Source organism: Phoenix dactylifera, chromosome 15, assembly GCF_051530095.1.
Source record: "Phoenix dactylifera cultivar Ajwa chromosome 15, Ajwa_hap1_PhDact_Kaust_v1.1, whole genome shotgun sequence".
Lineage (NCBI taxonomy): Eukaryota > Viridiplantae > Streptophyta > Magnoliopsida > Arecales > Arecaceae > Phoenix > Phoenix dactylifera.
Window position 1 is genome coordinate 7,019,701 of NC_143204.1, and position 23,620 is coordinate 7,043,320.

At 40.9% G+C, this 23,620-nt stretch overlaps 1 protein-coding gene across 1 annotated transcript in view; it reads left to right on the forward strand.

Moving 5' to 3' along the window:
- LOC103697785 (uncharacterized) overlaps positions 1–21,749 on the forward strand; it is an 81,030-nt gene extending 59,281 nt beyond the window's left edge. Inside the window, exons 4-5 of the mRNA XM_008779709.6 lie at positions 20,209–20,439; positions 20,934–21,749. Of these exons, the coding sequence (XP_008777931.4) occupies positions 20,209–20,439; positions 20,934–21,254 (552 nt within the window). The 3' untranslated portion in view covers positions 21,255–21,749. The remainder of the gene's footprint in view (positions 1–20,208; positions 20,440–20,933) is intronic.
- The last annotated feature ends 1,871 nt before the right edge of the window (positions 21,750–23,620 follow it).

A 23,620-nucleotide genomic window follows, 5' to 3' on the forward strand; every position in this document is an offset into this window, starting at 1 on the left:
TCTCCGTTTCAACATCCTAACCGTCCGCATCTCCTCCCTTTCCGAGTGATCTCCGCATCCTTGGCCCCACGATGCAACCGGATCTCTTTCGTCATCAACGTTCTTCAGCCTTCAATCCCAACGTGTTCCCAGAATTTTCCAATGTCCGAGCCGCATCAAAATCCTAGCTTCCTTCCCCGTCGCGTGAGCCCAAGCATTCAAGTCCAGCCGGTCCGTGCGATCACGGGAGACCCCAGCTCCATTCCAGACCAGCTCCAGCGCCCGGATCCATGTTCTCCTCCTCTTCCAAAGCTTCCAGATTTCCTTTGTTTCTTGCCATCAAGGAGCCACCTCACAGCTGCCATTCCGGATTTCACGCAAGTGAAGATCCCCAGCATCAATCCGCCTATCTCAGCCTCCCATCTCATCTTCTTCCGTCCGCACGTCAACCTCCCGAAATCCCGGCGGCCACCATCCGGATTTCGTGCCCGTCCGCCCTCTCCTTCCTCGCGTCTACCCTCTTCACGCTCCCAGCTGTGATGCAAGACGTGATCCAGCCATTTCCTTCCGTCCGTGTTTCAGCATCCTCCATGATCGGCTGCCCGTAATTCTTCCCCCAGATCCATGACACATCCGGATCAAATCCCAGTTTCCTGCGATCCAGCCCCCACCACATCCGTGATCAATTTCCTTCCTGAATACACGCCAGCCTCCTCCGCATCCAAGCACCCATGGTGCTCTTCATCCGGATCCACCTCACGAGATTCCGCGCCCGTTTCTCCTCCTCTCCATGCGCAATCATGGGCTTCAAGGCACGGGCGATCTATAAGAAGGGGAGAACGAGAGGAGGAGAAAGGGAGCTCTTGGTTGGGGCTAAGATACAGAGGAGGTGGGCGGCTAGTTCAATAGAAAAAAATAAGGGAACCTCTGTTTTCCGAGAAAAAGGAAATAAAGAAAAAAAAGAGTATTTTATTTTATTTGTTTTGGGAGTTCCACCGAGGGGGAGCCATGCTATACTTTCTTTTCTTATTTTCTTGTATTTTGCAGAAGAAAAGAAGAGGGAGTTTCTTGTTATTTCTTACTTTCTTTGTAGAAGAAAAGAAGCATAAGCTTCCAATCTTCCTTTTTATTTTTGTAATTAGTTTTCTTTTTATGAAATCAAGCAATTTTCTTTCATGCAATCCATGTTCTAGGTTCAGTTTAATTTTCACTTTTTATGCAATCTTTTAATTTTCTTTTATGCAATTTATGTTCCACGCTTCAATCTTCTTAGTTTCATCTATTTTAATTTATGCCAAAGCTCTTCTTTGATTAATTAAATATATAAATATTTTTCGAATCTAAGTACCTGTCTTTTAGTTAATTTCAATTAGAAAACATTCTCTGGTAGACCAGAGAATAATTCAACATCCCCGACGTAATGCTTTGCTTTTGTTATTCAAAAATCGATTTTGAATCCGAGTGAATGTTTTAATTTTTATGCAACTCCAATCGCCTCTCTGTGGATCGATCTCTTACGACCACTATTCTTCGAGAAGAAAAGGTAAGAGTATAATTAAATTAAATTTTGTTTGTCGGTTCTAACAACAATCTGTTTAGCGTATTTTTAGGTAAACAAAAATCGGACAACAAAATTTTGGCACCGTTGCTGGGGATCGAAATTTGAAATTTTATTATTTTTAGTTAATAATTTCGTAGTTATTAAATTTTGAAATTTGAAATTTGAAATTTAAATTTTAAAATAATTTTTTAAAAAAAATCAAAAAAATAAAAATTTTAATTTTTTTTTAAAATTCTAAAATTTAAAAATTTAAATTCAAAATTTGAATTCTGAAATTCGAAATTTGAAATTTTCAAAAAAAATGCTAGTAATTGATAGGGCTCAATCCCCCGAGGTTATCATACCTCTATTGGGGCTCCTCACGGAGTAATCTCCAGAGCTTATTCAACGAGCATTCGGAGATTGACTGACGCATAAGGATTAATTTTTAGTTTACATTCAAGTTATTCCTATTTAAAAATTTAAATTAAGAAAACATAAAATTAAAAATAAAAAAAAATTAAATTTTTTTTTGCTTGCTCATTTAATCAGTACAACCTAATGACACTCCATAAACTTTAAAAAAATTTATTGAATATTTGCTGCATTTAGTATTAAGCATTTGCATAAAATAATTTAAGGGCAAAACCCATTAAAAAGATAAGGTTGGAAAGTCATTACCTATCCTTAGCCCAAAAATCACCACCTTGCATATATATCCTAAACTAAATTAAATTAAAATCAATTAGATGTTGGTCTTAGGGTTTTCGAGCTCAATTAGGCTCTTGGAAAGAAGTGGCTGAAAGCCACTCTAGTGAGAATTTAGTAATTTGTGATGTCTAGGAAAGTTTTACAACAGCGAGAACTGTTACGGGTAATGTGGTAATAGTGTATCCCTTCTGGCACCACCACACACCTCGGGACTTTTCTGGTCACTGGTTACTGGATCGCTTAACTGGTAAGCTCAAGCTTAATCTGAAAGGGAGATTAGGAGCTGTCTAATCTAGGAGAGAATTTCAGAAACTTTTTAACCTGATAAATCTCTGTGCAAGCTACTAAACCTTCTTTAATCTCAAGATTAAAGAGCCAATCCATTATGTGGTGTTGATTGTGGTCATCTTGGTCTAGCCTTTCTTCTTCTCTTTTAGGATTTCGTTTAGGAGTCGAGTCTAATTAGTTGTGGATAATGTATGCATGGTAGAAGATCATTAAGGAGTAATTTAACACCATTTAACCCAGAGGTTGGAAAAAATTATCGTCACATCTGATGAATTATTGATCAACCACCAATCTCTACAATGGGCGATCATATTAGAACCTTGAATGAATTATTCGCTCCTGCATCCGCTAGTCCACCTACATGTAAATAACGCAGCGTAATTTGAAATTTGGGCTGCGACAATAAATATGCTACCCAAATTCCATGGTTTGAAAGTGAACAACCATACATTCATCTAAATAAATTCATGACAATTTGTCAAACTTTCAAAAATCAAAATTTAGATGAAGAAAGTGTAAAATTGAGATTGTTCCCAATGACCTTAGAGGATCGAGCCGCGGCATGGCTATATTCTCTAGCTCCAAATTCCATCAACACATGGGAACAACTATCTAGGAAGTTCATGGCAAAATTTTACCCCATGATTAAAACAGAAAAAAATTAAGGATGCCATAAGAACTTTCAGAGGGAAATCTAAAGAAGAATTTTTCCAAATTTGGGAACGATTCCATGACTTGTTGGTCAAATGCCCACACCATGGGCTTGATAAGGCTGATCTGGTCCACTTCTTTTATAAAGGACTACTTCCGGCACATAGAAACATGATTGAGTCCATGCACAAGGGTAGGTTCATGAACCAAACCTCGGATCAAGCCTATGAAATTCTTGTTGACTTAGCCAAGAACGCCCAAAATTGGAGTAGCTATAGTGAGGAAGTAAATAGAGATGAGTTTGGGTCTAGAAAACCAAGTAATTATGAAATGAAAGCAGACCCAGATCTCAAAAATGTCATGTCCAATCTGGTGACTAAAATGAACAACTTAAGTAAAAAGTTTGATGCTTTCACTGTTTTCACTAGTTCGAGTAAAGAGTTAAATCCCATCATGAAAGTGGATCACGAGTCACATAATTTATGTGTCTTGTGTAACAGTTCAGAACATCTAGTGGAGTACTGCCCTAATCTGCCCACCATAAAGGTCGAGCAAGCAAATGCTCTAAATTCATATAGTACCTTTAAGAAGCCCACTCCCAACTCGTTCAGCCCAGTTTACCATCCTGATAATAGGTTCCACCCAAATTTCTCATACAAGCAGAACAAACCTATTCAGCATCAAGGAGGTCTACCAGGTTTTCAGAATAACTTCTCCAGGATAGATCCATCACAAATGAACCAACTTTTGGTCCCATCTGTACCTCCTTATAATGCCCCTATCCTACAGCAACCTTCACCATTAGAAACTATGATGGCTAATATGATGAAACAACAAAAAGATTTTATCAAGCAACAACAACAGACCAATACAGCCCAAGCCCAGACTAACCAATTCCATACGCAAGCAATTGCAAAACTTGAGGTTAGTCTAAGCCAAATAGCAAACTCTCTAGGGGATTGGAAGAAAGGTGAACTACCTAGTCAACCAGTGCCTAACCCTAGTAGACAACAAAATCAAGGTCAGAGAGGTTAGTATCAAATCGATTCTAATGGAAATCCGATCTATGAAGTCCAGGCAATTACTACTTTAAGGTCTGGCAAGCAAGTGGACAATAAAGTCCAACTTCCTGAACACGTAAAAGAAAATAAGAATGAATCCAATAAGAACCCTATTCAAAAGAGAGATCAAGAACATGACAAAAAGGAAGAACCCATAGAAACATACAAACCTAAGGTTCCCTTTTTCAGTAGACTTCAGGACTCCGAAATAATCTAACTTTGATGAAATAATGGAAGTCTTTAAAACTGTTCAAATAAATATACCTTTTCTCGGACAAATTTCCTCCTATACAAAATTCTTGAAAGACCTCACCACGGTCAAAAGAAAAACCAGCATTCGTAGGCAAGCTGTTATGGCTGCACAAGCCTCATCTCTCATTCAATAACAGATTGCCCCAAAATTTAAAGACCCTGGTTGCCCCACCATTGAAATAAAAATAGGAGAGACGATCATCCAGAGAGCCCTATTAGATTTAGGAGCCAGTGTGAACCTACTTTCCTACTATGTGTACCAAAAGTTAGGTTTGGAGGAATTAAAGCCCACAAATATTACCCTTTCCTTAGCAGATAGGACGGTGAAGTATCCCAAGGGGATTGTAGAGGATATAATAGTGAAGGTAAACGAGTTTTACTATCCTGTGGACTTCGTTATCCTTGAGACTGAACCTGTAATACATCCAGTCAGTCACACACCTATAATTTTAGGTAGACCTTTCTTAGCCACAGCAAATGCTGTGATAAATTGTCGAAATGGCATGCTGAAGTTATCTTTTGGCAACATGAAAGTTGAGCTTAATATCTTCAACATAAGTAAACAACCACCAGACGATAAAGAAATCAATGAAGTTGACATGATTGAAAGTCTGGTCCAGGAGACTTTCTTACAAACTTATAGTAAGAACCCTTTAGAGGCTTACCTTGCCCATTCCGAGGAAGGGGTCGAGCATGCGCTCCCTAAATCTGTTCCCCTTATGAGTATAGATCGTCATCAGCCGACTATTTTTCCTCGGACTCTTTTAAAACCATTCTTAGATAATGGTTGAAAAAAAAATAAATTTACATTTTGTCTGGCTGAAGACATAAAACTTAGCAGAGGCAACCCAACATATAAATATTATAAAAAAATAATAAAAAAATAATTAAATAATTAAATTTTTTTTACTAACATGCAGGTTTGGGGGTTTTTATCCTAATTGTCAATTTATCTATCAATATCAGGTAACTTCTCCTCTATCCTATTACTGCTTTAACATTGAGGACAATGTTAGATTTAGGTATGGGAGTGAGAATATTTTTGATTTTTCTGCCTAAAAAGATTTTTGTGTAAAAAAAAAGGGGGGGGGGATTTCAAATTTTTAACTCAAAATCTAATCTTTTTGGCTGTATAAATTAGGAATTGCTTTGATAATAGCTTGGAGTTAAGGAATATGATAGTAGTTCTAGCTTGAGTTTTCATCCCAGCTATCTTCTGCTAACATGATAGAAGACGATTTAGCACCTACACGTAAGCACATGAATAGTGGGGTATGTAAACTTGCGACTAATATGAATACTTTTAATCTTCTGTATAATTTAAAGTTATATGTGTGATGAACACCTTATTAAAAAAATATATATATAAATAAAAAAAGGAAGAAAATAAAACGAGTTTATTTTAAGTCTTCTCACTGAGTAACCGAGCCTCTTGCCTGGCAAGCAGCGAGTGTTCGCGTAAAAAGGTGACGATGACTAAGATTAAACTTTGAGTGACTAATTCGGCCTTGGAGCCTAGTTGACTTGAGTTATTAAGCCTATTAGGATGTCTTTACACCTAGTGCCCTGAGCCATCTGGTTCGGGAGTCATTGGCCTAACACTCGCTACATGGGTTATAGCTAGAAAGCTTAATAAGGCTAGATATTACACAAGTCATTCTTCTTAGCATTCAGTCTGATTAAAAATAAATAAATAAATAAATTTGGGGTGTTCATTACCATTTAACTCTAGAAAGTCTTGAAAATTGGAGTGATAATGTTGAAAGTAAGTGAAAGCCACTCATTTATATGATACTATTTTTCACCTCACTACATTCTTGACTGTTAGCAGATAGATGGAGAGTAATGGAACTTGAGTTAAAATCTGCTTAAATATGATAGCAATAAGTCTTTATTGTTCTTGCAATTCTAGATTCATACAATAATACTTATTCAAATTTTGAGTTAAACCTTAGAAATCCCTGACTAATGAAGTTTGTGGGTAACTTCACTGCAAACCCTCACGAGACAACACTCATCTACTAGGGTAACCTAGAGGTTTAACGGCTTGTTGCACGTGCTAAGTGCAATCGTAATGCTTTACGAAAGTGAGTATTTATTTTAGTTCATATATTTATATAATAATAATTAATACAAAAAAAAATAAAACTTTTGCACTCTCATTTTTTTCATTTTCGCACTAAATTGCTAGAGACTAGCAATAAGCTGGTTGGGGGGTGTGATGAGGGCACAAAAGTACAATCATCATACCATCTTAATTAGTATTATAGCTAATCATTAATAATAAAATTAACTAATTAACGTTGTATTTGTGCTTGAGTGCAAGTAATCCAAGAAACCAATTAACATTGGGTTTGAGCCCAATGTCCGGCAGTCGGAGCTCAAGTCAAGCCAGCATCTTCACGTGATGGAGCTCAGCCCGTGATGCAGCTAGCTTTCCAGAATCACCTTCCATCCACGCACTCGTTCCATGCATGTGGCTTCCAGATGCAACATCCCAAGCCATCCGTGAGGAGTTTTTGCAACACAACGGATCCCTTCATCCCGTCTCAGCACCAATTTGATCATGCCAGCCGCATGCCAGCTTCCATGCCAGGCCGTCCGCCTCTTCCGCATCAAAGCAGGCTCATTTCCTTCTCCGTTTCAACATCCCAACCGTCTGCATCTCCTCCCTTTTCGAGTGATCTCCACGATGCAACCAGATCTCTTCCGTCATCAATGTTCTTCAGCCTTCAATCCCAACGTGCTCCCAGAATTTTCCAGCGTCTGAGCCGCATCAAAATCCTAGCTTCCTTCCCCATCGCGTGAGCCCAAGCATTCAAGTCCAGCCGGTCCGTGCGATCACGGGAGACCCTAGCTCCATTACAGACCAGCTCCAGCGCCCGGATCCACGTTCTCCTCCTCTTCCAAAGCTTTCGGATTTCCTCTGTTTCTTGCCATCAAGGAGCCACCTCACAGCTACCATTCCGAATTTCACGCAAGTGAAGATCCCCAGCATCAATCCGCCCGTCTCAGCCTCCCATCTCATCTTCTTCCGTCTACACGTCAACCTCCCGGAATCCCAGCGGCCACCATCCAGATTCCGTGCCCGTCCGCCCTCTCCTTCCTCGCGTCTACCCTCTTCACGCTCCCAGTCGTGATGCAAGCCGTGATCCAGCTATTTCCTTCCGTCCGTGTTTCAGCATTCTCCACGATCGGCTGCCCGTGATTCTTCCCCCAGATCCGTGACGCATCCGGATCAAATCCCATCTTCCTGCGATCCAGCCTCCACCACGTCCGTGATCAATTTCCTCCTCGGATCCACGCCAGCCTCCTTCGCATCCAAGCACCCGCAACGCTCTTCATCCGGATCCACCTCCCGAGATCCCGCGCCCGTTTCTTCTCCTCTCCATGCGCAATCAAGGGCTTCAAGGCTTGGGCGATCTATAAGAAGGGGAGGACGAGAGGAGGAGAAAGGGAGCTCTCGGTTGGGGCCAAGATACAGAGGAGGTGGTCGGCTGGTTCAATAGAAAAAAAAAAGGGGAACCTCTATTTTTCGAGAAGAAGGAAATAAAGAAAAAAAAGAGAGTATTTTATTTTATTTGTTTTGGGAGTTCCACCGAGGGGGAGCCATGCTCTATTTTCTTTTCTTATTTTCTTGTCATTTGCAGAAGAAAAGAAGATGGAGTTTCTTGTTATTTTTTACTTTCTTTGCAGAAGAAAAGAAGCATTAGGTTTCCAATCTTCCTTTTTTATTTTTGTAATTAGTTTTCTTTTTATGAAATCAAGCAATTTTCTTTCATGCAATCTATGTTCTAGCTTCAATTTAATTTCCACTTTTATGCAATCTTTTAATTTTCTTTTATGCAATTTATGTCCCATGCTTCAATCTTCTTAGTTTCATCCATTTTAATTTATGCCAAAGCTCTTCTTGTTAGATGTATGCCCTAGAAGCCAATTTGGCTGACACATTGTTGATTCTAGGGATATAATTTTGTACTTGACTATTTATTATTGAATAAATAAAAGGCATCTTTTCATTCATATTGTTTATGTGTCTATGAATCGTCCAAGAAATTAATAAGATGATGATACATATTCTCAAGAGTTGAGAATTTGAGCTATGTATCATTGGTGATTAATTTCTAAATGCTCCTGATCAATGGATCATCACGAGGACGGTGATCGATCCGATCAGTGCACAGATCACTTTCCTTCTGGATGGACGAGACTTGAATCCACAGTGTAGGGACACTGAAGTGATAGTGCAGGTGCTTGTTAGAGAACAAGGGTACTGAGCGTGACCAAGACAAGAAGTCACTTGGATGTCTATCCACTCGTCAGTGACTTGCTTGATGTTGCAGTAGTGTGACTGGTCCTTTGACCTGCGGTGCTTCGGCTACTCACAGTGAAGTTATTGGAGTTTGACTGCACACATACATGGTCTCTAGCCATATGGGTCCATGCAGTATAGATTGGCTGCAGTAGGTTCACTGTAGGAGTAGGGTATGCACCTATAAGGAATCTATCGACCTTGATAGAAGAGGAGTGATCCTATGTGATTTGTTAGACTGAGTTCTAAGACCTTGGCCAGGGCAGTAATATAAAGTGGAAAAAGAGTTTTCCACTATCGAACTCAAGTCGAATAAATCTTGACATATGACAGACGATGGGGTTTGACGAGTTGTCCATGACCTCCGTCCTGTAGGGATCCACGATAGTAGGACTGTATCACATGTTAACTGCACCTAGAGGTTCATCATTCCATTCTGCTGGGTAGCCACTACATGCTGCTAGGTGTCACTGGTGGATGGTGGGACTCATAGGGATTATCTTGATGATCGATAAACCCTAATGAGTTGAGTTGGAATCGTTCCAACCCATTGAAAGGAGTTTTCAATGATATAGTGATAGAGATCACAATATATCTCACTACCAGTCAGAATAGAACCTATGGGGTCACACACACTAGAAGTATTGACCGATCCGATGGTTGAAAAGTGATTATGAATCACGAGTAATCAATTCGATTGATAAGAAGTTGAAGAAGGAAAGAGAATTAATTAATTAGACTTGAAACAAGAATCCTACTTCAGGTAGGATACCTAGAGTCCTAATTGGATTAGGACTGGGAATCCTAGTTGGAGTAGGATTGGGATTCCTACTTGGAATAGGATTCCTATAATCCTAATGAGATTAGGAACTTTGAATTAAAATCGGATTCCTACTTGGAGTAGGATTCCTAGAAATCCTAATTGGATTAGGACTTCGGATTCAAATAGAGTCCTAATTGGATTAGGACTAAAATTAAATACATCCTAATTGGATTAGGATTCCTTAAGTCTTAATTAATTATTAATCTAATGAATCAACATGACTCCTAATTGGATTAGGATTGAAGAGTTCAATTGAGTCATGGTTCATTCAAGTCCTAGTTGGATTAGGACTAGCACAGATTGAACCCAATTTGGCTAATCCTAATTAGATTAGGATTAAACCATGAGAGAAGCACCTAATCCTCTTTGGAAGAGGATTAGGTTAACCAAGTAAGAGGGGCATAAGCCCCTCTCATCTTGGTTGGTGCGGCACAAGAGAGGGGGCCGGCGCCCCCCCCTCTTTGGAAAGTCATCTAGGGCTCCTACTTTGGAGGAGCCCTTGATGGCTATAAGAGAGGCACTAGGGCCGGCGCCCTAGATGAATCTTGAACTCCTCTTCAAGCCGTGGCCTCCTCTCTCAACTCCTCTTGGTTCAGCCGCAAGCAAGGAATCAAAAGAAGGTGATTGGCGGCCCTCCTCCATCCTTGCTTTCTTCCTCCAGCGCAAGGAAAATAAAAGGGCTGCAGTCAGGCTTTGGTTCTTCTTCAAAGATCCTTCTTCTTCCTCCTCTCTAGTGCAATCAAGAGTTGATTGAAAGAGAGGACATCAGCCATCAAAGCTATCTCTGCAAGGGAGCTAGCACCCCGGTGAGATAGAGAGCTTGGATCGGATCCTGCTTCGTGTGGATACCTGTAGAGGCCGGACGTTTGAACGGCTTCAAGCGAACCCTCTTCCAAAACCACGAATTCAGATTTGCGGTGATCATCTACCCGCGCAAGGTGAAGATTTGATCTTCCTAATAGTTTTAAAAGTTTTAATTCTTACCTAATTACGAAAGGTCTCGAAACAACGTTCATGCGATGAACGTCGATCCCGCACATGCCTCTTCCGCTGCCACCTGATTTAATTTTTGAAATATCAGCGGCATGGGCGGGTTCCCAACAGTGGTATCAGAGCCTAGGCTTCGTAGATTAAGGTAAGAATTAAATATCTAAAGGCATAATAGATCTGAAAATTGAATGATCATGCATGCTGAAAAATTCTGCATGCAGATTTTTCAGGGGTGTTGATTTTTGCATGCTGATTTTTATGTGATAAAAAGATGATTCTAATTGCATTGTTAATGGGATTACAAAGTTTAGAATCATGATTAGCATGATCAGCGACCTATGTCATGATATAATCAGTTAGTTTTCAGATCTGAAAATTATAATTGTTGCATACGGTGATGATCATAGGATTCAAACCCTTTTGGTATCAAATGTAATGACCTGCGATGTGATCTGCGATGTCATGTAATTTTTCAGATGCTTGCATGCATCTTATTTGATGTTTTGAGAGGCCTGCGTGCCTCCTAAAAGGAGATGTAATTTATTTTTATTTTTATTTTACATCTGCTTGTATTTCTGTGATGTGATGTACATCAACGATCAAGTTGAAGGAAAGGCATGAGATGAAAGGTGATCTAAGCGGTTGATGGCGATGGGATCAAGAGTTGATCAAGGATCGAATCAAGGAGGCTTAGAACCAATTCAAGAGTTGAAGACCACTTGATCGATTGATGTGCATGTGCTTGTAATACGACCTAATTAGAATCCATGATCATCACCTATTTAAAGTTTAACTTTATTTGATGCTGCGATTATAACTGCCTGTGATGTACCGTTTGCATGAGATGTGAATGCGAGTCGGGTAGATAGGTTTACATGTGATGTAGCAAACCCAATTGAGACCTAAATCAAAACCTCCTCAATCAAGTCGAGAGTGAACCGACATGAGCAAGTCATATTAGATTAATTGATCTAATTGGTGTCTAGGAAAGCATGAAAGGTGGTTACTTAATTAGGACCTTACTCTCTGAGTAAGGGAAGCCTCCCACCTGCTTACCTGGCCAATTGTTCGATTACCTCTTATGAAGGGCTCAAGTTGCAAACACTAAGACCTGATTAACCAATATTAAGTCAATAGGTCTTCCACTGTAGTAGAGCTGCTAAGGCCTTTCTGATGTTGATTTGTCTCGGCTGGACACAGTGGTCAAGTTGCATCGGGGGGCTGGACCTCTCTATAGACATGAGATGTTGTAGGGTAAAGGTGGGGTTGGGCACCAATAACTGTTAGGTGAGGACCCAATGACGACTTTATTCCTACGGTTATACGGTGGGTCTGACTTAACTAAGAAATGGGACCAATAACTGTTAGGTGAGGTCTTCATGGCTTAGAGACCAAGTTACACTGCAACATGCTTGAGAAGCATTGTACAAGAGTTGTACACTCATCCATCTATGTGTCACCAATAACTGTTAGGTGAGGTGGCATGTAAATCGGTGGGACCGCAGTACCCACTAGAAACCCTAGTCGTGTGGGATTTCCGTTTTCCTACCAGGGGAGTGTGAGGGATTCGAGAAAATAGTGGGAGTCACATTTGTTCTAAAAGACCTTAGAACAGATTAGGATCAAGTACAAAAGTCTAACTAGAATCTTTACTCTCTGCAGATACAATGTCGGCTTCAAACCCTTTGACCCGTATTCTTGAGACCAACCGACTGACCGGAACCAATTACAAAGACTGGCTTAGAAATCTCAAAATAGTTTTGGACTGTGAGAAGATAGGCTACATACTCGATTCAGATATCCCCACACTACCAGCACGTCCTACTGATGTTCAGCGTGAAATGCATAAAAAGTGGTTGGATGATGATATTAGAGTAAAATGCTATATGATGGCATCCATGTCTAATGAACTCCAATGCCAGCATGAAAATATAAAGACTGCTAGGGAAATACTGGCACAGCTGCAAGAGTTGTATGGTGAGCAGAGTCGCACAGCTCGTTTTGAAGTGTCCAAGAGGCTTTTCAAAACGAAGATGCGCGAGGGGCAGTCTGTCCATGATCACGGTCTGACCATGATCAAGGACCTAGAGGAGCTTGAGAAGCTCGGTATGGACATGCACAAGGAATTACAAGTGGATTTGATCCTACAGTCACTTCCTGATTCATTTGGTCAGTTTATAGTAAACTACCACATGAATAAGATTGAATGCACTAAGACTGAACTAATCAATATGTTGGTAACTGCTGAGGGAGCCTTGAAAGGTTCAAGGGGCAATATCCTTGCTGCTGAGTTGACTTCTGGTTCCAAGAGAAAGTCTACTTGGAAGAAAAAGAAGCCTGCTAAGAAGCAGAAGAAAGACAAGAAGCCAAAGAAGGAAGTTCAAAAGAAAAAGGCTAACGACAAAGGAAAATGTTTCCACTGCAATGTCGAAGGCCACTGGAAGAGAAACTGTCCTTCATATCTCGAGAGCCTGAAGAACAAGAAAGGTGACACACCTTCAGAAGGTATAGACTTGCTCATAATTGAAACTAATCTAACGGTTTCTTCTACTTCTAGTTGGGTTATAGATTCTGGTTCTAGTGCTCATTTGTGCACTACCATGCAGGATCTAAAGGAAAGTAGAAGGCTGGCGGAAGGTGCGGTAACCCTTCGGGTGGCAACGGGGCAAAAGTTGCTGCTGTGGTTGTGGGCACCTACCATCTGCGACTACCGTCTGGATTTAGTTTAATACTTAGAGACTGCTATTATGTACCTGTTGCTAGCAGAAATTTGATTTCTGTTTCATGTCTAGCACAGGAAGGTCATGTTTTTACATTTGACAAAGACTGCTGTTCTATTTATTTGAGAAATAAAATAGTCGCACGTGGTTTCATGATTGACAGTCTCTATCATTTACATATGGATGTATTTGTGAATGTTACCGAGCAAGATGTGAGTGCCAAAGGATCCAAAAGATCCAGAGATGAGATAAACCAAAGATATTTGTGGCACCTCAGACTTGGCCATATTGGAGAGGACAGAATGAACAAAAATGGAGAAAGATGGGCTTTTAGGCTCATTGACTTCCGAGTCATATCCAGTTTGTGAGTCCTGTCTTCAAGGAAAAATGGCTAGACTGCCCTTTGTAGGACATGGAGAGAGGACCACTGAAATACTTACCCTAGTACATACAGATGTATGTGGCCCATTCGATGTGCTTGCCAGGGGACGTTATTCTTACTTCATTACCTTTACCGATGATTATTCACGGTATGGGTATGTGTATCTTATGAGACACAAGTCTGAATCTTTTGAAAAGTTCAAAGAGTTCAAGAATGAAGTAGAAAAACAAACTGGAAAACCTCTTAAGGCTCTTCGATCAGATCGAGGAGGAGAATACCTTAGTGGGGAATTCCGGGACTATCTCAAAGAAAACGGCATAGTCTCACAATGGACACCTCCGGGTACACCTCAACTCAACGGGGTGTCAGAGAGGAGGAATCGGACCCTGTTGGACATGGTCAGGTCCATGATGAGCTTCACTGATTTACCTATGTTCCTTTGGGGAGATGCCTTACTCACAGCGATTTATTTATTGAATAGAGTTCCCTCTAAATCCGTTCCTACCACACCGTATGAGATATGGCATGGTAAGAAACCAAGTCTGGGTCATCTCAAGATTTGGGGATGTCCGGCCCACGTCAAGAGACTATAGGCGGACAAGTTAGAGGCTAGGACCATAAGTGCTCGTTTTATAGGATATCCTAAAGAGTCATTAGGATACAATTTTTACGTCTCAGAGGATCACAATGTGTTTGTGAGCCGTCATGCCATCTTCTTGGAAAATCAGTTTATCCTTGATAGAGGCAGTGGAAGGAAAATTGAGCTTGAAGAGAAAGTCTCTGAAAAGCAACGAGTCATGGATCCTATTGAACCCATTCATACAGAGCCAGTACACGATATCCCTCGACCACCTCGTAGATCTAGTAGGGTCTCCCATCCTCCCGATAGATACTTAGGTATACTAGAAGAGGATACCGAGGAAATGTTCCTAATGGGAGATAGGGATCACATACAGGATCCCAAAACCTACAACGAGGCGATATCTGATGTCGATTCCGAGAAATGGCTGGAAGCTATGAAGTCAGAGTTAGACTCCATGCGTTCCAACCAAGTCTGGACCTTAGTAGATCCACCAGAAGGTATTGTACCTATTGGATGCAAATGGATCTACAAAAGGAAGATAGGTTCGGATGGAGAGGTAGAGACCTATAAGGCAAGGCTTGTGGCGAAAGGGTATAGTCAGCGCGAAGGCATTGACTATCAGGAGACCTTTTCACCTGTAGCCATGCTAAAATCCATCCGAACATTGCTTACCATTGCAGCATTTCATGATTATGAAATCTGGCAGATGGATGTGAAAACTGCTTTCCTGAATGGATATCTTGATGAAGATATCTATATGGAACAACCTTTGGGTTTCACTTCCAGTGATGGAGATCACAAGGTCTGCAAGCTGCAAAGGTCCATCTATGGACTAAAGCAAGCATCTCGGAGTTGGAACACTCGTTTCGATGACGCAATCAAAACGTTTGATTTCATCAAAAACGAAGAGGAACCGTGTGTTTTCAAAAAGGTTAGTGGGAGTGCTGTCGTTTTTCTCGTACTGTACGTAGATGACATTCTCCTGATTGGAAATGATATTCCCATGCTAACCTCGGTCAAGGTCTGGTTGTCAAAAAGAATTCTCCATGAAAGACCTTGGGGAAGCATCCTATATTTTGGGAATAAAGGTCTATAGAGATAGATCTAAAAGGATGCTTGGCCTGTCACAGAAAATGTACATAGAGAAGGTGCTGAAGAGGTTCAGCATGGAAAACTCCAAGAGGGGTCTCTTACCCCTAAGGCATGGAATTCATCTCTCCAAGAAGATGTGCCCCAACACATCTGAAGAGATTCAACGCATGAGCAAGATTCCTTATGCATCGGCAATAGGAAGCCTCATGTATGCCATGCTATGTACACGACCTGATATAGCTCTTGCTGTGAGTGTCACAAGCAGATATCAGTCGAATCCAGGTGAAGAACACTGGACAGCTGTGAAGAATATTCTTAAGTACTTGAGAAGAACTAAAGATTTATTCTTGGTTTTTGGAGGATCATCAGAGTTAAAGGTAGAAGGGTACACAGATTCAGACTTCATGACTGATGTCGATGACAGGAAGTCAACATCTGGATACGTGTTCTTGTGCAATGGTGGTGCGGTGAATTGGAAGAGTTCTAAACAACCGATCATTGCTGATTCTACTATGGAAGCTGAATACATCGCCGCCTCTGAAGCTGCTAAGGAAGGCTTCTGGTTCAAGAAATTCATTGCAGAGTTGGATGTGATGACATCAGATGCCATAATACTCTACTGCGATAATAATGGCGCCATAGCCCTTGCTAAGGAGCCAAGGTCTCATCAGAAGTCTAAGCATATAGAGCGGCGCTTTCACCTCATACGCGACTATGTGGAGAAGAAATATGTAGAGGTGCAGAGAGTAGACTTCGCGGATAACGTGGCAGACCCGTTCACTAAGCAGCTGAGTCAGCAAAAGACTGAAGCCCACCTTAAGAAGATGGGCCTAAGATATATGACCAATTGGCTTTAGTGCAAGTGGGAGATTGTTAGATGTATGCCCTAGAAGCCAATTTGGCTGACACATTGTTGATTCTAGGGACATAATTTTGTACTTGACTATTTATTATTGAATAAATAAAAGGCATCTTTTCATTCATATTGTTTATGTGTCTATGAATCGTCCAAGAAATTAATAAGATGATGATACATATTCTCAAGAGTTGAGAATTTGAGCCATGTATCATTGGTGATTAATTTCTAAATGCTCCTGATCAATGGATCATCACGAGGACGGTGATCGATCCGATCAGTGCACAGATCACTTTCCTTCTGGATGGACGAGACTTGAGTCCACAGTGTAGGGACACTGAAGTGATAGTGCAGGTGCTTGTTAGAGAACAAGGGTACTGAGCGTGACCAAGACAAGAAGTCACTTGGATGTCTATCCACTCGTCAGTGACTTGCTTGATGTTGCAGTAGTGTGACTGGTCCTTTGACCTGCGGTGCTTCGGCTACTCACAGTGAGGTTATTGTAGTTTGACTGCACACATACATGGTCTCTAGCCATATGGGTCCATGCAGTGTAGATTGGCTGCAGTAGGTTCACTGTAGGAGTAGGGTATGCACCTATAAGGAATCTATCGACCTTGATAGAAGAGGAGTGATCCTATGTGATTTGTTAGACTGAGTTCTAAGACCTTGGCCAGGGCAGTAATATAAAGTGGAAAAAGAGTTTTCCACTATCGAACTCAAGTCGAATAAATCTTGACATATGACAGACGATGGGGTTTGACGAGTTGTCCATGACCTCCGTCCTGTAGGGATCCACGATAGTAGGACTGTATCACATGTTAACTGCACCTAGAGGTTCATCATTCCATTCTGCTGGGTAGCCACTACATGCTGCTAGGTGTCACTGGTGGATGGTGGGACTCATAGGGATTATCTTGATGATCGATAAACCCTAATGAGTTGAGTTGGAATCGTTCCAACCCATTGAAAGGAGTTTTCAATGATATAGTGATAGAGATCACAATATATCTCACTACCAGTCAGAATAGAACCTATGGGGTCACACACACTAGAAGTATTGACCGATCTGATGGTTGAAAAGTGATTATGAATCACGAGTAATCAATTCGATTGATAAGAAGTTGAAGAAGGAAAGAGAATTAATTAATTAGACTTGAAACAAGAATCCTACTTCAGGTAGGATACCTAGAGTCCTAATTGGATTAGGACTGGGAATCCTAGTTGGAGTAGGACTGGGATTCCTACTTGGAATAGGATTCCTATAATCCTAATGAGATTAGGAACTTTGAATTAAAATCGGATTCCTACTTGGAGTAGGATTCCTAGAAATCCTAATTGGATTAGGACTTCGGATTCAAATAGAGTCCTAATTGGATTAGGACTAAAATTAAATACATCCTAATTGGATTAGGATTCCTTAAGTCTTAATTAATTATTAATCTAATGAATCAACATGACTCCTAATTGGATTAGGATTGAAGAGTTCAATTGAGTCATGGTTCATTCAAGTCCTAGTTGGATTAGGACTAGCATAGATTGAACCCAATTTGGCTAATCCTAATTAGATTAGGATTAAACCATGAGAGAAGCACCTAATCCTCTTTGGAAGAGGATTAGGTTAACCAAGTAAGAGGGGCATAAGCCCCTCTCATCTTGGTTGGTGCGGCACAAGAGAGGGGGCCGGCGCCCCCCCCTCTTTGGAAAGTCATCTAGGGCTCCTACTTTGGAGGAGCCCTTGATGGCTATAAGAGAGGCACTAGGGCCGGCGCCCTAGATGAATCTTGAACTCCTCTTCAAGCCGTGGCCTCCTCTCTCAACTCCTCTTGGTTCAGCCGCAAGCAAGGAATCAAAAGAAGGTGATTGGCGGCCCTCCTCCATCCTTGCTTTCTTCCTCCAGCGCAAGGAAAATAAAAGGGCTGCAGTCAGGCTTTGGTTCTTCTTCAAAAATCCTTCTTCTTCCTCCTCTCTAGTACAATCAAGAGTTGATTGAAAGAGAGGACATCAGCCATCAAAGCTATCTCTGCAAGGGAGCTAGCACCCCGGTGAGATAGAGAGCTTGGATCGGATCCTGCTTCGTGTGGATACCCGTAGAGGCCGGACGTTTGAACGGCTTCAAGCGAACCCTCTTCCAAAACCACGAATTCAGATTTGCGGTGATCATCTACCCGCGCAAGGTGAAGATTTGATCTTTCTAATAGTTTTAAAAGTTTTAATTCTTACCTAATTACGAAAGGTCTCGAAACAACGTTCATGCAATGAACGTCGATCCCGCACATGCCTCTTCCGCTGCCACCTGATTTAATTTTTGAAATATCAGCGGCATGGGCGGGTTCCCAACACTTCTTTGATTAATTAAATATATAAATTCTTTTCGAATCTAAGTACCTGTCTTTTAGTTAATTTTAATTAGAAAACATTCTCTGGTAGACCAGAGAATAATTCAACATCCCGGACGTAATGCTTTTCTTTTGTTATTCAAAAATCGATTTTGAATCCGAGTGAATGTTTTAATTTTTATGCAACTCCAATCGCCTCCCTGTGGATCGACCTCTTACAACCACTATTCTTCGAGAAGAAAAGGTAAGAGTATAATTAAATTAAACTTTGTTTGTCGGTTCTGACAACGATCTGTTTAGCGTATTTTTAGGTAAACAGGAATCGGACAACATCTTCCATCAAAAGACAAAAAGAATTGAGCCAAGGTTAAGCTTAGTGCCGAGTTTCGTATGAGATGAGAGTGATCCTCTATTTGGCCCAAACAGCTATGGCAGTCTTTGTCAGTTGTCAGCAACTATACCAATACTCTCCGACACCTCTGTGTGACTTCCAACCTACCATTGCTCAGGCTCATAATTCCTCAGATGATGCACTCTCCAGCATAGTAAATGTTGCCTCTCGTGTGAAAAGCCTTGGATGCAAGACATGTGGTCGTTTAATGCTCTCACTACGTTTTAAATTTTTGGCATGGATTGTGTCCTTGCCTTAGCTTGCACAGTTTCAGCACCCCTTGCCATGCGTTGTAAGCCCAAGGGCCTGCCTCAACTGGTTTTCAAGGAACGAGTTTGAAACAAAAGCTGTCATGTTTTGCCTTTGCCTTCCCCACAGCATCCACTTGCCACTTCATCACTCCATCTTCTGAAAAAATCATGGGGATCCAAATGTAATAGGGACAGTAATAGTATAATTCATATATATATATATATATATATATGTATGTATGCATGTATGTATGTATATGAATGAATGAGATGCTATGCTGCCTGTGTATCACTGTCCGTCGGTGAAGTATGCAACAAGCACCATGTATGGAGGATTATGATATCCATTCTGTGCCTCCATCCTCTGTCCAATCTTATGTTGTAGTACTCATCGATAGCAATCTAAATGTCTTCTACTTGAGCAGGGCATTATAATCTAGGACATGTTTTTATCTTTTTTCTATCATCAATCAATCCCAGCTTTACAATTCATGGGGATAGCTAGAGATAAAAACAGACTGCAGATGTCGTGCCTTTGTCTGCATGTGACCTGTTCGTATATGATAATTGCTTGGTAGGTCGCTTAATAGGTGTCCTGAGAAAATTCTTGATTCGCTGCACCAAAACAACCTGCATGACATCAGGTCTTTCTATGAACTGCAAACATGAGCTATGCATTTAATCTTAGTGGTTCACGTCTTTAATCATCAGGAATAGTATGACCAAGGCAGAGAAATCTATAACTTGTACCTCACTTGCAATCAAAATGCATTAATGGTCTATAAGAACACATTTTCTGTTTACAGGGAAAACAGTAAAGCCCAACAATACATGATAAACTGAGCGAGATAACAGCAGCAATGTTGTTCAAATATTGTGCCTTTTCTTCTCCAGGAACAGCATGCTCTTTGTTTTTTTAGCAAAACAGCATACTTTTTGTTAGAACATAATCTGTATTAATTGGGAGTGTGTTCTGATGTGCTGCAGGTGGTGGAGGAGAAGGGATGGGCTGTGATGGGGTCGGAGAACTGCTGCAACTGCAAGAAGGCGGTGGGGAGGATAATGGAGCAGGTGAGGGCAGAGACACAGCAATGGAGTGAGATGCAAGGCATGTTGGAACAAGTTAGGGTGGAAATGGAGGAACTCCAGTCATCCAAGGACCTCTGGCGACATCGCGCCATTACTTCCAAAATAAATATCCGCTCCATTCAGACTCAAGTAAGCATTTCCTTCATCTCATGGTCATGGATATTTGTCTCAAACCATTTGAAGTACAAGATGAATTAAAATAAAAAGTTAGTCTGAAACACCTGTTATTAAATCATGGTTCTCGTTTATACCTTGTTATATAGCATACTCCAACTCTTCACCTCAAATAGCAAGCCTAACCCATTCATGGTCCACAGCAGTTTATTACTAGTTCATAACATGACATCAACCATCATAAGACTGTCAACTCATTTACCTAAATAAAGTTAACACGGAAAGATTGATGGTATTAGAGCTTCATATCATTTTACTTATTTCATTCAATAATCATATATTCTAATTCGGGGATCGGTAACATCCATTGGACCATTGGTCAATCAAGGAGTGTGCACAATTGATTCAAGCACAGCCTGATCAGTTGTCACTGGATTTTTGAGTTCATCTGATCTAATTTCTTTTCTATGCTTGTAAATGTTTATGAGGATTAGACTCTGGTGTTGCAGATGCTGGAGTGGAAACAAAAGGCACACGCCTCCGAGCACAAGGTAACTGAGCTGCAGAAACAGGTGTCTGAGCTCCAAATCAAGCTTCAATCAACAAGGGCTGCGCTTTTCAACCCCCCCACTTCATCCTCTCGAACACGTTCAGAGAAATGCAACCATGATCTTCAAAGGATCAAAAACCAGCAGCAGAGAATGCTGGACTCTCACAGGGAGAAAGAGAAGCATGTCCTGGTCTGCCGCTTGAAGAATCCACAGAGCAATTTTCCAAGACGTTCGCCATTGCAGGATATCGGAAACAACTCTCCTATGTTCCGGCCATAATATTGAGCCTATAGTACTACAAAATAACTTCAGAGGGAAGTAAAAGGAACCTGGATTGCAGCAACACATGGTCTTGGACTGCCTCAATGGATCAGTTTTGCTTGTCAGAGGTGGTGGTAGATCCTGCCACAAGATCCGATAAGCAGCTCCGGGAAAGCGCATCTGAATTAGAGGAGGATCGGAAAATTTGGTTTGTTTGAGAGCAGATTTTCCTTGGGTGCTTGTAGCCCTCTTCTCCTAAGCGAACAAAACTGTTGCTTCCAGGAGGATGTAATTTTAGTCTCTAAAAGAAGGATGGAGATAGTGGCTCTATCGACAAAGCACTCTCTTGGATTGAATGGATTTGTATCTACAAGGTTTTGCTAGAGCATAATTATCACTATGAATGCAGAGTCAAATCAATGATATGTGAGTGTGAAATGTAACAAAAGCACCAGATATTTTACCACTCGAATGGAGGTGGTTGATGCTTAATGGAATTGTATTAACAGCTTAGCCGGGATTTTGGAATTGATCATGGATAACCTCTGAAAGAGTAGATGCCCTATAAGCCAATCATTTGATGGGTTTCTCTTTGTAATCCTCCAAATCATGTACTTTGACACTCGATATATATCAATAAAGGCATTGTGTTTCATCATTTGCTGCTTATCTATTTTATTATTGGATGATAAACCCCATAAATTAGGACATTGGTTTTAGGGTTATGATGAGATCATACCAGTGAGACCTAAAGTCATAAAATCCTAATTTAGAATATTCCCAGTCAAATTGGTATATTGAGTCGGGGATCAATATTATCAGAAAGACTGGCACATCTTATGTATGCTCAATATAGAGGGTGATTGATCTCATAATCACTTGTGTGAGACACTAATACAAAGATGTGGGTGCTCATTAGAGGAATGAGTTCACTGAAATGACCAGCCATGAGAACATCTTATGGATTCTTACTTAATTATCAAAAGATGGTTCTCATAGTGGGAGTTGTGCAAGTGATCCTTAGACCTGAGATCACCATGGTACCTTGTGCACTTGAAGCTATGTTTTGGTTTACCCTCATTCACGACATTGCGTTGTGTACGGGGTATTCTGGATATGGTGGATTTTGTACGAAGGTTGTGAGTAGGTCAACAAGGAATCAGTCACTTCTAGTAAGAGAAGGTAACATCCTACTTACTCTAATCTTATGATGATTCACGAAGCCTTTGATCAAAGCAAAATGAATATTAGAAAGAGTTTCTAATATTTCATTGTTTGAATTATCATATAAAAGATTGAGAGAGACATGAATAAGTGATTGAGTTTGATATTGATCCATACTCATGCACTTATTCAGGATGTAGTATGACTGAGGGATTGAATTGCAGAGTAACTTGCCACTGAAGGGTATGTTTGGATTTGTCCAATACATTCCTCATCTTCCGGGTAGACATGATACGTTGCTAGACGTCAATCATGTCTTGTGGGTTGATTGGATCAAAGAGTTTGATTAGATCAAAGCATCAGAAAGGTTCTGATTGCTAAGTCAGGTTTAGCACTAAATTGAACCTAAATTGGATTAGAGGTATTCTAATCAGGTTAGGTCATCTTGCACCTGCACCTACTGCTGGCTAAGATAAGGAACCCAATGGGTCACACACAAGGGAATTGATCAAGGGTCTAATTGGATTAGATCATGTTTGCAAGATGAACATGCTAGCACGTGTTGCAAACCCTAGCTCCTGATTCAAATTAAATTCGAATATGATTCTTAGATTAGGTTGATCTAATATGATTAGATCATGACCTAATATGGGTTAGCCAAGAGTTGAAACCCATTTGGCTTTAATTAGACCTGATTTGATTAGGTTTAATGTTTTTTTTAAGTTGGTTAAACCCAATTGGATTGGGTTTGATAGGGCCTTCACTTCTGGACCATTGGATCGCTTCCTGGATGAAGGATCTGGTCCACTGGTTGGCGCCTTCATCTGGACCATTGGATGGCTTCCTGGATGAAGGATCTGGTCCACTGGTTAGCGCCTGAATCTGGACCACTGGATGGCTCTCTGGATGAAAGATCTGGACCGTTGCTCAGCGCCTGAATCTGGACCATCGGTGATGGCATCTTACTTCTGGACCATTGGATGGCACCCTGGATGATGATGTCCTGATCTGGACCATTAGATGGTGCCTAGATCTGGACCATTGGCTTTGGTTCACTGCATTTGGGCCCTTGGATCATCAGGATTTAAGAGGGAGATGTGAGAAAGAAGTTGATACACCCTTCTCCTTAGCACCCCATCATGATGGGATGCATCTCTTGGCACATGCCTCATCATGATGAGGTGTGTGGATGGGATGCATCCCTTTATGATGCATCCCTC